Genomic DNA, 13,795 nt, shown 5'->3' with positions numbered 1-13,795 from the left:
TTTTACAGAGAGAAAGGGAAAGATATAGAGAACTAGAAATGTCAATGAGAGAGAAACATCAACCAGCTGCCTCTTGCACATCCCTTACTGGGGATGTGCCCGCAGCCTAGGTACATGCCCTTGACCGGAATCGAACCCGGGACCTTTCAGTCCGCAGACCGATGCTCTACCGCTGAGCCAAACCGGTTTCGGCCAGTTGGTCTTTTTTTGTTGTTGCTGTTAATCCTCACCAAAATAAATAAATAAATAAATAAATTATATATTTCCCATTAATTTTTAGAGAGGAGCCGGAGAGAAAGAGAGACATTAGAGGGACACATCAGTTGGCTGCCTCCTTCACTTGCCCCTACAGGGGCCAGGGAATCTGTAACTGAGGTATGTGCCCTTCACTGGGAATCGATCCCACAATCTTTCCCGCCACAGGCCAACACAATAAACACTGAGCAGCTGGCCAGGATTTTCTTTTCACTTTTGATAGTGTTGCTTGATTCATGGAAGCTTTTAATTTTTATGGTAGTACAATTTTTAACTTAATATTTTTCTTTTGTTGCCTCTGCTTTTGTTGTCATATCCAAGAAATTATTATCCAGTGTTATAAAACTCTTCCCCTAAGGTTTCTTTTAAGAATTTTATAGTTTTAGTTCTTATATTTAGGACTATGATCCATTTTGAGTTAGTTTTTATATACAATTGTAAGGTAAAGGCCCAACTTCTTTGTTTGTGGGGTGTTTTTACATGTAGGATATCTAATTTTTTAACACCAATTTTTTTAATACTGTGGTTTCCCCATTGAATGGTCTTGACACCCTCTCGAAAATTATTTGACCATATATATAATGGTTTACTACTGGGCTTTCTATTCTATTGGTCTATATGTCTGTCTTTTTAATAGCTATATATATTTTTTAATATATTTTATTGATTTTTGTACAGAGAGGAAGGGAGAGAGATAGAGAGTTAGAAACATCAATGAGAGAGAATCATCGATCAGCCGCCTCTTGCACACCCCCTACTGGGGATATGCCTGCAACCAAGGTACATGCCCTTGACCGGAATCGAACCCGGGACCTTTCAGTCCCCAAGCCGATGCTCTATCCATTGAGCCAAACCGGTTTCGGCTAATAGCTATATTTTTAAAGTCACTTGTTATAGTTCCTTTTTGTGTGGTTGTGTCATCAAATGAATACTTTGCTTCATTTTGCTTGTGATGTATAGAGATGACTTTTTATTATTATGTTTTATAAAATAACAAGGTTTCAAAGTCAAATCTACTAAATAAGGTATATTCAGAAAAGTTTAGCACTATACCTTTCTATTTCACTTTCCTCCTTCCCATAATAGATGACCACTTAGAAAATTTTTTTATCTTTCCTTTTCCCCCCTAAACAAAAGGACACAGATTCACCTACTGTCTTAGATTAATGGCAGCACTCCATACATACTTTTCTCTATCTTGCTTTTTCACTTTACTGTATATCCTAGAAATCACTTCTTATATTTTATGGCGAGCAGCAATTGATAAATTTATTTTTTAAGTAATATTTTATTGGAATACAGTGATGCCCATTTGTGTCATAATTATCTGTAGCTGCTTTCTGTCTAATGTTTTATTCAAAGATTCTCTGAAGTCATCATAAAATTTCCCCCCTCCTTCCTGACCATCATCAGGTTTTTTATTTTTTTAAATATATTTTATTGATTTTTTACAGAGAGGAAAGGAGAAGGATAGAGAATTAGAAACATCAGTGGGAGAGAGTCATTGATCAGCTGCCTCTTGCACACCTCCTACTGGGGATGTGCCCGCAACCAAGGTACATGCCCTTGACCGGAATTGAACCCAGGACCTTTCAGTCCGCAGGCTGACACTATCCACTGAGCCAAACCAGTTTTGGCAATCATCAGGTATTTTAATTGCAATAAAAAAAACAATTGTCAGCCGAAACCGGTTTGGCTCAGTGAATAGAGCATCAGCTTGCGGACTGAAGAGTCCTGGGTTTAGTTCTGGTCAAGGACATGTACCGTATTTTTCGGACCATAAGACGCACTTTCCCCCCCCCCCAGAAGTGGGGGGGGAAAGTCCCTGCGTCTTATGGTCCAAATATAGCCTACACATATACTTTTAAAAAAAAGTTTTTTTACTTGCCCGGCTCTGTGTGGTCTCTGTGTGCTTGCTCAGCTCTAAAATGGTTCTAAATGCTGCTGTTTACTTTACAGGGTTGATTACATGTGTTTATGACTGTGATGTTGGGTTTTAATGCACATAAAATATTTTAGGACACTATTTGTTTCAGAATCTTTTTTTCTTCATTTCCCTTCTCTAAAAACTGGTGCATCTTATGGTCCGAAAAATACTGTACTTTGGTTGCGAGCACGTCCCCAGTGCGGCGAGTGCAAAAGGCAGCTGATCGATGTTTCTCTCTCATGGATGTTTCTAACTCTCTATCCCTCCCTCTTCCTTTCTGTGAAAAATCAATAAAATATATTAAAAACAAAAAACAATTGTCAATACAATTGGTGGCCCTTTTTGCCTACTTAGAAACATTTAGTGCCTAAATGATTTTAACTCTCGTGTTTAACTCATTTCATTTGTTGTTGTTGTTTTGGTTTGTTTTCCTGTTTGTTTTATTAATCTTCACCCGAGGATATTTTCCCATTTATTTATTTATTTATTTATTTATTTATTTTAAGAAAATGGAAGGGAGGAGGAGAGACAGAGAATAACACTGATGTGAGAGAGACACATCAACTGGTTGCCTTCTACACCGCTCTGACCAGGGCTGGGGATTGAGCCTGCAGCCGAGGTACATACCCTTGATTGTATTCGAACCTGTGACCCTCAGTCTACAGGCCGATGCTCCACCCACTGAGCCAAACTGTCCAGGGCCTCACTTCTTCATGTATTCAAATCATCACAATCCAGTCCCAAGCAGATGGAGCTATCAAGTCATTCCCATGTGTTAGTTCTTTTTCAAAGATGAAGAATGTTCCATTTTCTTACTGAGTAAACTAAGTAAACATTTTCCCTTTCTTTTTAGCTGAGCTCCTCGCCAAAAAACAGCCATTAAAAACCAGTGAGGTGTACTCTGACGATGAGGAAGAGGAAGAGGATGACAAATCCAGTGAAAAGTCAGACCGCTCAGACCGAACGTCGTCCTCTGATGAAGAAGAAGAGTAAGCTTGTGTACATTTTGGTCTGTAGTTAGGACAGGTGGGTTCTCTGAGGAGAAGCTTATTGTAGTTTCCAAAACCCCCCTGTTTGGTCTCTGACTATTGTTTGTCCAGTACCCTGGACCGCGGAGCTGGGTTCCCCAGGACATTGGCCTGAAGCCCTTACTTAACATTTCATTTGGGCTCAGTAGGTAGGAACTGACTTCATGTCACCCTCATTTTGGCCAGATGCTTCCATTTGTTTCCTTACTCTAATAGGTTATCTGGGAAGGTGGCAGCCTTATCAACAGTTCACACTACTGGTTAAGAACAGGATTCTAGTACCACTCTTTCCTGTCGGTTCATTTGTTTCTTCTAGTGCCTTAATCTAGTGCCTTAATCACTTTGATTTTGTTAAGTTTTATCTGGATCAGTTTTTATGATGAACACTTTGCCCAGTGCCCTTTGTTCCTCACAGGAAAGAAGAGATCCCTCCAAAATCACAGCCAGTGTCCTTACCCGAAGAACTGAACCGGGTTCGATTATCGCGGCACAAGCTGGAACGTTGGTGTCACATGCCCTTCTTTGCTAAAACTGTCACCGGCTGTTTTGTACGGATTGGCATTGGGAACCACAACAGCAAACCAGTGTACCGGGTTGGTGTTTTTTTCCTTGAACAGTTATCCATGTTTTAAATGTAATTACTCTCTAAGAGATACCGCATAAATCTGTCCCTCTTCTAGTCCCATTTGTTCTGAATTGTATGGATTTAACATATGTTACCCAGGAAAGGTTGGCAGTGGGAACTGACCTCCATGATCTTCATATTTGATCGATAAAACTGACCTCTGAAATCCCAAGTACCTCCCCCAGTAAGGTAGGATTAAGTTGGAGGGGAAGCTTCTCATGAGCCTCACAGGCGAACTGCCTCCTCCCCTGGTGCTTGCTTACCCTGCACACAGGGTCCTGGTGTTCGGCCATCAGTTCTAACCCTGAGAAAGGTGCCAGGGCACCTTGCAGCTGTGGACTCCTCTCAGCGCAGGGCCACTCATCTGCAGTCGGTAAATGGAGCCACAGAGAGTGGTGTGAGAGCTCTGACTGTTTTTGACTATCGTCTCTGTCCTTTCTCCTAGGTTGCTGAGATCACGGGTGTTGTGGAAACCGCCAAGGTTTACCAGCTTGGTGGCACCAGGACAAACAAAGGGCTACAGCTACGGTAGGAGGGGGGTTTCTGTGTGGCCATTGCAAACAGGCACTGCCTGTGTGGGCTGTTACTCTTTCCCATGTGATGGTTTTCTGGGACTTTTATTATGCTGTTGCCTGGAGGGAAAGGAGGATATATGTCTCTCTCCTAGGGAAATCAGAGATATGAAGTGGTAGGACATGTAGAAGTAAAAAGTCAGGTTGTAAGACTCCCTCCTCCCAGAGCCCTAAGCATTTCCTAAGCATGGTCAGGAGGCTTGCTTTCTGGCCCTGGCTCTGGACCTTTGACAAGTCAGGTCACCTTTCTGGACTTCGTTTCCCCTGTTTCCCCTTCAGTAACACGGTATTTACTGAGTGTCTGCTATGTGCCATTGTTCTGAGGATCAGGATAGCAGTGACAACAAAACACACATACAAATCCCGGCCCTCTTGTCTGAAGATTCTAAAGCCCCACATTGGTCTAGAAGCAGTTTGTCAGGAACACTGCAAATAGCAGTAATAGACACTGCTCTACCGTGGCCTGACTGCTCTCTGTGGCCTCCCCACTCCTTCTCCTGTCCCCTTATCTCCCCTGGTCTGTGTGAAAAGAACCGATTGGGAGGGCAGCAGCCATGATGTGCAGCAAGTGACTGTCTCTAGGAGAATGGCACTGACTCACTTTGTCAGCACAGGGGTCAGTAGAAAGATAGTGTTCTTCCTCTCTAGGGAATAGTTTCCTTGTCATTCAGATATTCTTGAGGCCAGTTGACTGACAAATTTTATTATAAATGGACTTTTGAAGTATCAGGCCAAGTCCATAGCTTTCTTTTTTTTAATTTATTTTTTATTTTTATTGATTTCAGAGAGGAAGAAAGGGGGGGGGGAGAGAAAGAGAGAGAGAAACATCAGTGAGAGAGAATCCTTGATCAACTTCCTCCTGCACGCCCCCTACTGGGGATCAAGCCTGCAACCCAGGCATGTGCCCTGACTTGGAATCAAACCAAAACACCGCCTGGTTCATAGGTCAACACTCAACCACTGAGGCACGCCAGCTGGGCTGATTCTTAATCTTGGCTGCACATTACAACAACCTGGGAGGCTTGCTTTGTTTGTTAATTTCAGTGCCTGGTTCCTACTCCCAGAGGTTTTTATTCAGTTTATCTACAAAGGTGCTTTGACACTGGAATTTTTATAAATCTTGATAATGCTAAAGCGTAGCCAGGATTGAGAACCACAGAAATAGATGGTACAGAGTCCGGTAGGGTTGCTTTGCTGGTACTTTTCAACATATTCTTGGAGATGCTGTCTCTTTTTTATGTAGGCATGGCAATGACCAACGAGTTTTCCGCCTAGAGTTTGTCTCAAACCAAGAATTCACTGAAAGCGAATTCATGAAGTGGAAAGAAGCGGTAAGTGGGAAGACAACATCTAGCTTTTCCTGAAAACGGTTACAGCGTTTCTTTCCAAAATCACTTATTATATAACTTTTTTATTATGTTTTGTGGTCCAGATGTTCTCTGCTGGCATGCAGTTGCCCACTCTAGATGAAATCAATAAGAAGGAATTGTCTATTAAAGATGCTCTTAATTATAAATTCAATGATCAAGACATTGAAGAGGTAAGAAAACTGTATTTCAGAGACTAGAGGTTCATCAAGAACCAATGTTAAGGAAGAGTATGACTTTCCCCTCCTTACATCTTTTTTTTTTTTTTATCCTCACCCAAGGATATTTTTCCATTGATTTTAGAGAGAGTGGAAGAGAAAGGGAAAGACAGAAATATTGATATAAGAGAAACACATCAATTGGTTGCCTCCTGCATGCATCCCAATGAGGGCCTGGGCTGGGGAGGAGTCTGCAACTGAGGTACATGCCTTTGACTGGAATCCAACCTGGAACCCTTCAGTCTGCATGCCAATGCTCTGTCCACTGAGCCACACTGGCTAGGGCTCCCTTCCTCACATCTTGGTGTGTTTAGCTGTGCCGTTATTGCATGAGGATGAGGGAATGCTGGTATTGCCCTCTTAGTGTTTACAGTTTATCTGAGTTTTTTCTATACATTCTCATTTGAAGTCATAGATTATAGAAGGGTATTCAGGGTCCAGGAATCTGTATTCTGCTAGGGTTGGTCCTTCAAGAGTTTTTTTCTTCCAAAATATTTTGGTAAAATTCTTTGATCTCTGTTCTCTTGGACAGTGGCTAGCCTTACAATACCAGGCCTCTGGCTGCTGCTGTTTATTGGTGCATGTTCCTTCAGACTGTCCCGGAAGAACCTCCGTGACCCCGGATGCAGCATAGTGTCCCTTGGAATGAACTCGCTCTCTCTGGGGCAGACACTGCCCCCTTTTAACTAGCTGCTTGCCTACAAAATGGGCTCACTTAGCCTCTCCAAAAATAGGTTAGGAATACCTCACTGCTGGTATCTCCTCTCTGGTACAGATTGTAAAAGAGAAAGAAAGGTTCAGGAAAGCTCCGCCTAACTATGCCATGAAGAAGACGCAGCTGCTAAAGGAAAAGGTAAGGACTTGCTCCCAGACCTCTCTCCCTGTCCTCTGAGGATACGTGAGAATCAAACTTGTTCACCCTGGCGAGTAAGCAGGGGCAGGATTTTCCTTTCTAGGAATGGAAATTGACCTTGCTGCTTCTTTTCTTCTTACTTTCTAATCACTTCAGTTTCATGTATGATCAGATAGTCCCTAGGGCACATCAGTCTGGGTCTGAGCAGATGAATTGTATTGCCACGCCCAGCTGCAGTAGGTGGTTTTCCTTCTTCCCATCAGGATAGGGTGACCTTGTTGGAGTGAGTTAGACATATAGGGCCTGAGTTCTTCATTAATACTACCAGAGGCCCAGAGCCAGGTAGCTATGGGAACGTGTTACTATAATACTATAAGTTTTAAGTATTATTTCACATCTGACATTTGTTCATATCGTAAGATAGCTTGCTTGTGCTAGAAGTCAGGGGACACGTGATACAAATTGTAGCCAAAATCACACACTTTCCTCATTGTGCAGGCCATGGCTGAGGACCTGGGGGATCAGGACAAGGCCAAACAAATCCAAGACCAGCTGAATGAGCTGGAGGAGCGGGCAGAGGCCCTGGACCGCCAGCGGACCAAGAACATATCTGCTATTAGGTGTGTTACAGAGCCTGTTTTGATTGGGTTCCTATCCTTGGTCCACATCCTTGTACATGCTGTGCTGCACTGGCTTCTCGTCTCTCTGAGGTCAGAGCTCAGTGGTTCCCTTCCTTGCTTCACAGCCCACTGACTCATTCCTCTTCCTTACCCCCTAGTTACATCAACCAGCGGAACCGGGAATGGAACATTGTGGAGTCTGAGAAGGCCCTTGTGGTAAGAACTTTATCTGGATTGCTCAACATAATTTCAGTTAGTAAAATGATATGAAATACTCTCTACATCTGGATTGAGCTTATTTTTTAAATTATTGATATAATGTGTTTAGTTAACACATATGTGCTCTGTACGTATATATACAAACACCATTCAGTTTATCCTATATAATAAAAGACTACTATGCAAAATGACTGGTTACTATGATGCGCACTGACCAATAGGGGCAGACGCTCAATGAAGGACCTGCCCCCGGTGGTCATTGTGCTCTCACAGCGGGAGTACAGCTCAGCCAGAAGCCAGGCTCATGGCTAGCAAGCGCAGCGGTGGTGGCGGGAACCTCTCCCACCTCCTCGGGAGCGCTAAGGATGTCCGACTGCTGGCGTAGGCCTGCTCCCCAGCCTAAACCAGCAGTTGGACATCCCCCAAGAGCTCCTGGGCTGCAAGAGGGCGCAGGAGAGGCTGAGGGGACCCCCCCACCCACGTGCACAAATTTCGTACATTGGGCCTCTGGTTAATTTATGATGAAAAGCAACAGTCTTCTGCTCTGGCTTATCTCTTCCCCACCCTTAGATTCTTCCACAGGTATTTGTTTTTATCTGTTTCCAGTTTTGTTCCTTAAGTGGTTGTCCCCATATCTACTTTGGTATTCTTTTTTTTTTTTTTAATATATTTTATTGATTTTTTACAGAGAGGAAGAGAGAGAGATGGAAGTTAGAAATATCAATGAGAGAGAGTCATCGATCAGCTGCCTCTTGCACACCCCCTACTGGGGATATGCCCGCAACCAAGGTACATGGCCCTGACCGGAATCGAACCCGGGACCCTTCAGTCCGCAGACCGACGCTCTATCCATTGAGCCAAACTTTGGTATTCGGCATACTTTGGTATTCTTGAGGGGAAAAGAAGGATAGACAGCTTTGACTTTTTTTCAGGCCCTTGCAAAGACTGTTATTTATATGTGAGCTCATGATGAGAGGAGGGCACAGGAGATATAGACCTATAATACATGCTTTCTGTTTCAGGCTGAAAGTCACAACATGAAAAACCAACAGATGGATCCCTTTACCAGACGACAATGCAAACCTACTATCGTTTCCAATGTGAGTGCCTAACGAGGACGTTTTTACTCGGGACCTGCATTCTGGGTCATAAAATGGGCTCCATTAGGAGATGATTAAACAAGTTAAAAATAATGTTATCTTAGTGGGATTTGCTTGCCTCAGACTCTTGGATCTGGATACTTCCATTTTTATCTTGCTATAGGCCATCCAGGTGGTAAAAGCCTGGCATAGGTTTATAGAAACCTATGGACTAAACCACCCTGTGCCTCAGACTTAGAAATGTGTAGGCCGGGTCACCCATCTAGACCTGGCTAGGCTGGGCGTGGCCTGAGGAAAACCCCACTAAGCTGCTGGTGGAACCCCGTGGTGCCTGTGATGTTAATGATGGTGGAGAGGAAAGAATCTTAGTAGGACTGTCCGAGTGTTGAATAATCTTATTTCCTCTCTCAGTCCAGAGACCCAGCTGTTCAAGCTGCCATCTTGGCCCAGCTGAATGCAAAATATGGCTCTGGAGTGTTACCAGATGCTCCAAAGGAAATGAGCAAGGTAAGTGCAGCACCGCCTCCCCTGTGCCGGTGGAGCGAGGCTGCAGGCCTGGACACCAGGCAGGACCTTGCCCAGTTTGGACTAGATTTTCCCATCTAGGAACATGAAGTCCCACTGACCATTCTTTCTCCTTCCTCTCTTATGTACAAATATGGTAAACAGCTGCTGAATTTTTGTCACATAATTTAAATTCTAACCCAACACCACTTAAAGCCTTAAGGCCTTCACTGCAGCTTTAGGCAACTGACATCTAGTCCCCTGATCCACATTTTCTCTTAGGTACAATGCGTATAACACTCTATACCCTGCCTACCTCACAGGAAAATTAGGAGGAGCAATGACATACAGGGATCAGACAATGGTGAAAGTGAAAGCTCTTTGAAAACTAAAAATCTAACCTGAGAAACTGCCCGAAAGAGAACCACTTTTCTGCCTAAGTTAGATCTTTTCCTGTAGAGCCCAAACTGCCAGGAATTCCTGAAATCTTGGGTCAGAGGTTGGCTGTTTTAAGCCTATCTTTCTGCCCTCACACCATGAGCCTGCCCTCTCCTCTTTGCTTTTAAGTTTCAGAAAAGAACCCTCTTTATCTGTGGCCTCCTTCCTATGCTCTGAGAAAAGGAATCAGAAAAGAGCCTTCGTTGGAAGATCTAATAAACCTGAGCAAGAGCTTTTCCCATTAATTCTGCTTGAAGTCCACTTACATTTATGCTTTTCTAATTAGTTTTCCTCTTCACATTGCAGGGTCAGGGGAAGGATAAAGATTTGAATTCTAAGACAGCCAATGACCTCTCAGAAGACTTGTTCAAAGTACACGATTTCGATGTGAAGATTGATTTACAAGTTCCCAGCTCAGGTACGTGAGGGTGGGAGTGGTAACGGCCAAGGACCAGATAGCTCCATGGCCCTCTCGGCCTACAAGGCAGCCTGATTTAGGGAAGAACTGAGGGCTCTGCTCCGTACTTATAGAGGCTGCAGGTGTGTTTGGAGAGGGAATGGGATGGACAGTCAGGAAGGCCACCGGTAGGAGTAAAGCATTACTTTGTAGGCACCTCAGCTGCCAATTTGCTCTTCTTTCCCATAGAATCAAAGGCTTTGGCCATCACCTCAAAAGCTCCACCAGCCAAGGATGGGGCTCCAAGGAGATCTCTGAACTTGGAAGACTACAAAAAACGACGGGGGCTTATTTGAGTGCACCCAGCCTGCTGCTTCTGACCCTGCATGCCCTATCGCTGTCCCACCTTCCTCTGCCTTTGATGTGCCCTCTTTGGGCTGGAGCAGCAGTAGAAACTGGGAAGAGACTCTAAACTGCCAGTCATGTGTAATATAAACCATTTGCTGTATAGACTTCCCCTTGTCTGCACCATCTTCCATCAACCCTTCCCACTTCCAGGCTCACCCAGTGGGGACCTGGGCTCTCTTGGGCTTTATCCATGTCTTTAGATTTGTGTTTGCTTTTTTTTTTTTTTTTTTTTTTTTTTTTTTTTTTTTTTTTTTTACCAGCACAGTTCATGGCCACTCTGCACGCATTCAGTATTACGTGAAGCTGGGATTCTTGCTGGAGCCCCGGTGGTGTAAGCAGCAGCACTGCGCAGTCTGCTTTCTGGACTGCACTGACCCAAACATGCACATTTGGAACCTGGCCCTTGTGGGGGGAGTAGGTTCAGGCACCTACACTCCTCCGTCCTCTCTCCTCATCTTTCTTCTTCCCATCTCTGTGGAAGAGGGGTTTTCAAAATCAATTTAGTTTCAAAAAAGTGTACATTTGTGGGGAGGGAGGGGGGTCGATTGAGAGAGAGAGAGAGAGAGTGTGTGTGTGTGTGTGTGTGTGTGTGTGTCTGCAAGTGTGTGGATTTTTTTTTATCATTTTTAAAAAATGCAGTACTCTTTGTATCAGTCTGTCATGGGTCTATAGCCGTTTCAGATTTTTTTTCAGCTGTACTTGAGCATCTGAAACTGCAAGAAAGAAACTCATTAAATGTGACTCTTCTTAATTAACTGGCCTGACTGCTGTAGCTGTGTAACTTCCCCTTCCCCATCTCTTCCTCATCACCTCCCACCTTGAGGAAAACTCCTCCGTCAGGCCCCTTCCCGTAGGCCGTGTCCTGGCAGGCGGGAAGGGCCCACGGCCATGTCCCAGGGAGGGCAGTGCAGGGCCGCTCATCCCACGGGTACAGAACACAGCTTCTGGCTGAGCGTAGAGGGAACCTCCCCACCCCATGTACTTGTCTCTTTTTCTAGTGATTCTGTTTTGCTGTTTCAGTAAGAATAATATTTTGTTTTTAAGAGAAAGTATTTAACATGATGTGGAGAGAAAGAACACAAAAAGATTTAGGTTGCAAATGTTACAAGCATGTGCAGTTTTGTGTGTGTGTATACATATATGTGTGTGTGTATACATATATACTGTATATTGTGCAGCTAGGGTGAAGCCAGCAAAGAAGTGTGTATGTCTTTATGAAATGTTTGAAAAGAGATAAGCTGACTGCTTGATAATCATTCTCAGGTGTAAAGCTCCAAGTGTAAATAAAAGTGGCATTTAACAAATCTTTTCAGAACAAAGTACAGCTGTCTATATATACCAAGAACTAAGCTAAAGAAACAGCTGAGAGCTGCTGATTCCCATGGGAGAGGAAATCTACCGTAGCTAGAAGCTCTACTTTGTATTTCTTCTCTACTTTTCTGTAAGAAGGGGGGTGATGGGAAATCATGAAGTTATGTTGTATTTAAACATAAAAATGAACTTGCTAATAACTCTTCTGGGTTTAGTAGAGCCTCAGCATTGCTTTAACTTAGTTTACACTTTTTTATTTTTAAAAAATGCAGTAATGAATGGTTTTTAAAAAGTATTGTGACTATAAAATTGATAAATATAACTGTTACACAGCTATGTGGTAGCTGTGACACAGTTCAGTTGGGCAAAGGAGTGGTGATGGACTCATTAAAATCATATATACTTGAATAGTCCATTGACCAGAACCCTTTATAGACTATTGTATAAATGTGGAATCACAGACTTAAATGTTGCCTGGACTCCAGCAGGGTCCCGGAGGCTGCTGGGACCTCTCCTATCATGACTAACTTGGATTTTCTCTTTCCTGGTTTTAAAAGACACGAAATTATAGAATCTGAAGAATTTGCTGGAGTCATTCTGATTCACCATGTAGATCTGTATTTAATATCATTTGGATTTGGAGAAGTGTCAATTACATATGGCTGTGTAATAAAATTTTTATTAAAACTGCATCACACTGTAGCCACTTCACCACTACCTCCCCACATGCAGCTGCTGAAACTTTCGTTCTGAGACGCCAAAATAGCAGGGAGAAAGCCAACCAAAGAAGACTGAAAGTTAACTCATCACCGAGTAGCCCATCGGTGATTGCAATCAAGACTGAGGACTTGGCTCCAGTCTCACCTGAGGCAGGGCCTCTGAACTGAAATCCTACCCAGGCATAAGATAGGAAATTATAGAATCTGCTGGGCTTTTTGGTGGTTCACAGCATTTCTTGTTTTCTTGTGCTGGGGAATTGCTGCAGGGCCCCCCTGCTCCACACCCCACCTCTACCCCTCCCCCCCAAAGTGGTTTCAGTGTTGATGGGTGCAGTACCTAAGGCTGTTTTATACATTTTTCACTTCCTTCCAAGAAGCAAAAAGGCCAGTGTCCATATGCCTAACCCATGATGTATAGGTCTGTTTGTCTGTCTTGCTTCTGACAGGTGCAGGGAAAGTCTACGCCTGCAACTTCCCTTGGAGAAGAATGCTTTTGTTTTCTTTTTCTGTTGTGAAATCCTGACCTGTCACACAAACTGTACAGATATTTGTAAATAAATTTTATGCCGTTTTAACAAAAGGATCGGATTTAGTCCACAGATTGCATCCTGAATGGCAACTCTCAAAGTCGTGTTTTGAAAATCCATGAGAGCCTCTCCTGCTTTCTTTCTCGCAGTCCTGTTTGCCCCCAAATGAAAGTGGCTGTTTTCAGCTCTTCAGCCTGGTTCCCCAGACGCCTCTCTGGGATGGCGGCTGTCTAGAGCCAGGGTGACCTTCCATTGGCCTGATTTACTTCCTGCCTCGGAAGATACGTGGACAGAGCTGGGTAGGTCCCTACCTAACCTTAGTGAGCATGCAGTCTGCCCAGCTTTCAGTGGGCCTAGGAGCATTCCTTTCTGTCCTGTTTTCTTGTGAAGGGAACCTGGGGCACCTGTGTGGCCCTGGAGGAAATGCTGACAACCTTCACTCCGAGCCCCCAAGCCAGGAAGATGTGCAAGGGCACCTGACACCCACTGCCCGAGGCTGGGCTGTGTCTCAGTCTTTCTGACCTTGTTCTCCCCAGGAAGCAAACTACCTCTAGTACTAGAAGAGCTGGGTCACTGCGGCTCACCCAGCAACTTAGTCCAAAGGGTTTACTCCAACTCCTGACTATCGGGGCAGTGGGCTCCCTGGGCCCTACAGAGCAGGGATTTGAGCCAAGGGCAGCGAGGCCCTTCATCTCCCATCTGGTGCG

At 44.0% G+C, this 13,795-nt stretch overlaps 1 protein-coding gene across 3 annotated transcripts in view; it reads left to right on the top strand.

Moving 5' to 3' along the window:
• The window catches only part of RTF1 (RTF1 homolog, Paf1/RNA polymerase II complex component), a 63,543-nt gene extending 50,502 nt beyond the window's left edge, over positions 1-13,041 (top strand). For 2 of the 3 annotated variants that reach the window (XM_036445497.2, XM_036445515.2), the window contains exons 7-18: positions 3,036-3,171; positions 3,626-3,803; positions 4,281-4,363; positions 5,651-5,738; positions 5,840-5,947; positions 6,768-6,845; positions 7,344-7,465; positions 7,624-7,681; positions 8,707-8,784; positions 9,196-9,291; positions 10,033-10,144; positions 10,373-13,041. In XM_036445497.2, coding sequence (XP_036301390.1) covers positions 3,036-3,171; positions 3,626-3,803; positions 4,281-4,363; positions 5,651-5,738; positions 5,840-5,947; positions 6,768-6,845; positions 7,344-7,465; positions 7,624-7,681; positions 8,707-8,784; positions 9,196-9,291; positions 10,033-10,144; positions 10,373-10,479 — 1,244 coding nt within the window. In that variant the 3' untranslated portion in view covers positions 10,480-13,041. The remainder of the gene's footprint in view (positions 1-3,035; positions 3,172-3,625; positions 3,804-4,280; positions 4,364-5,650; positions 5,739-5,839; positions 5,948-6,767; positions 6,846-7,343; positions 7,466-7,623; positions 7,682-8,706; positions 8,785-9,195; positions 9,292-10,032; positions 10,145-10,372) is intronic. The other variant, XM_036445506.2, reaches the window with a different exon arrangement.
• Positions 13,042-13,795: the final 754 nt, after the last annotated feature.

This window comes from Pipistrellus kuhlii, unplaced genomic scaffold (genome assembly GCF_014108245.1).
Source record: "Pipistrellus kuhlii isolate mPipKuh1 unplaced genomic scaffold, mPipKuh1.p scaffold_m20_p_1, whole genome shotgun sequence".
In the NCBI taxonomy this organism is placed as follows: domain Eukaryota; kingdom Metazoa; phylum Chordata; class Mammalia; order Chiroptera; family Vespertilionidae; genus Pipistrellus; species Pipistrellus kuhlii.
This window is presented reverse-complemented; position numbering and strand designations above follow the sequence as displayed.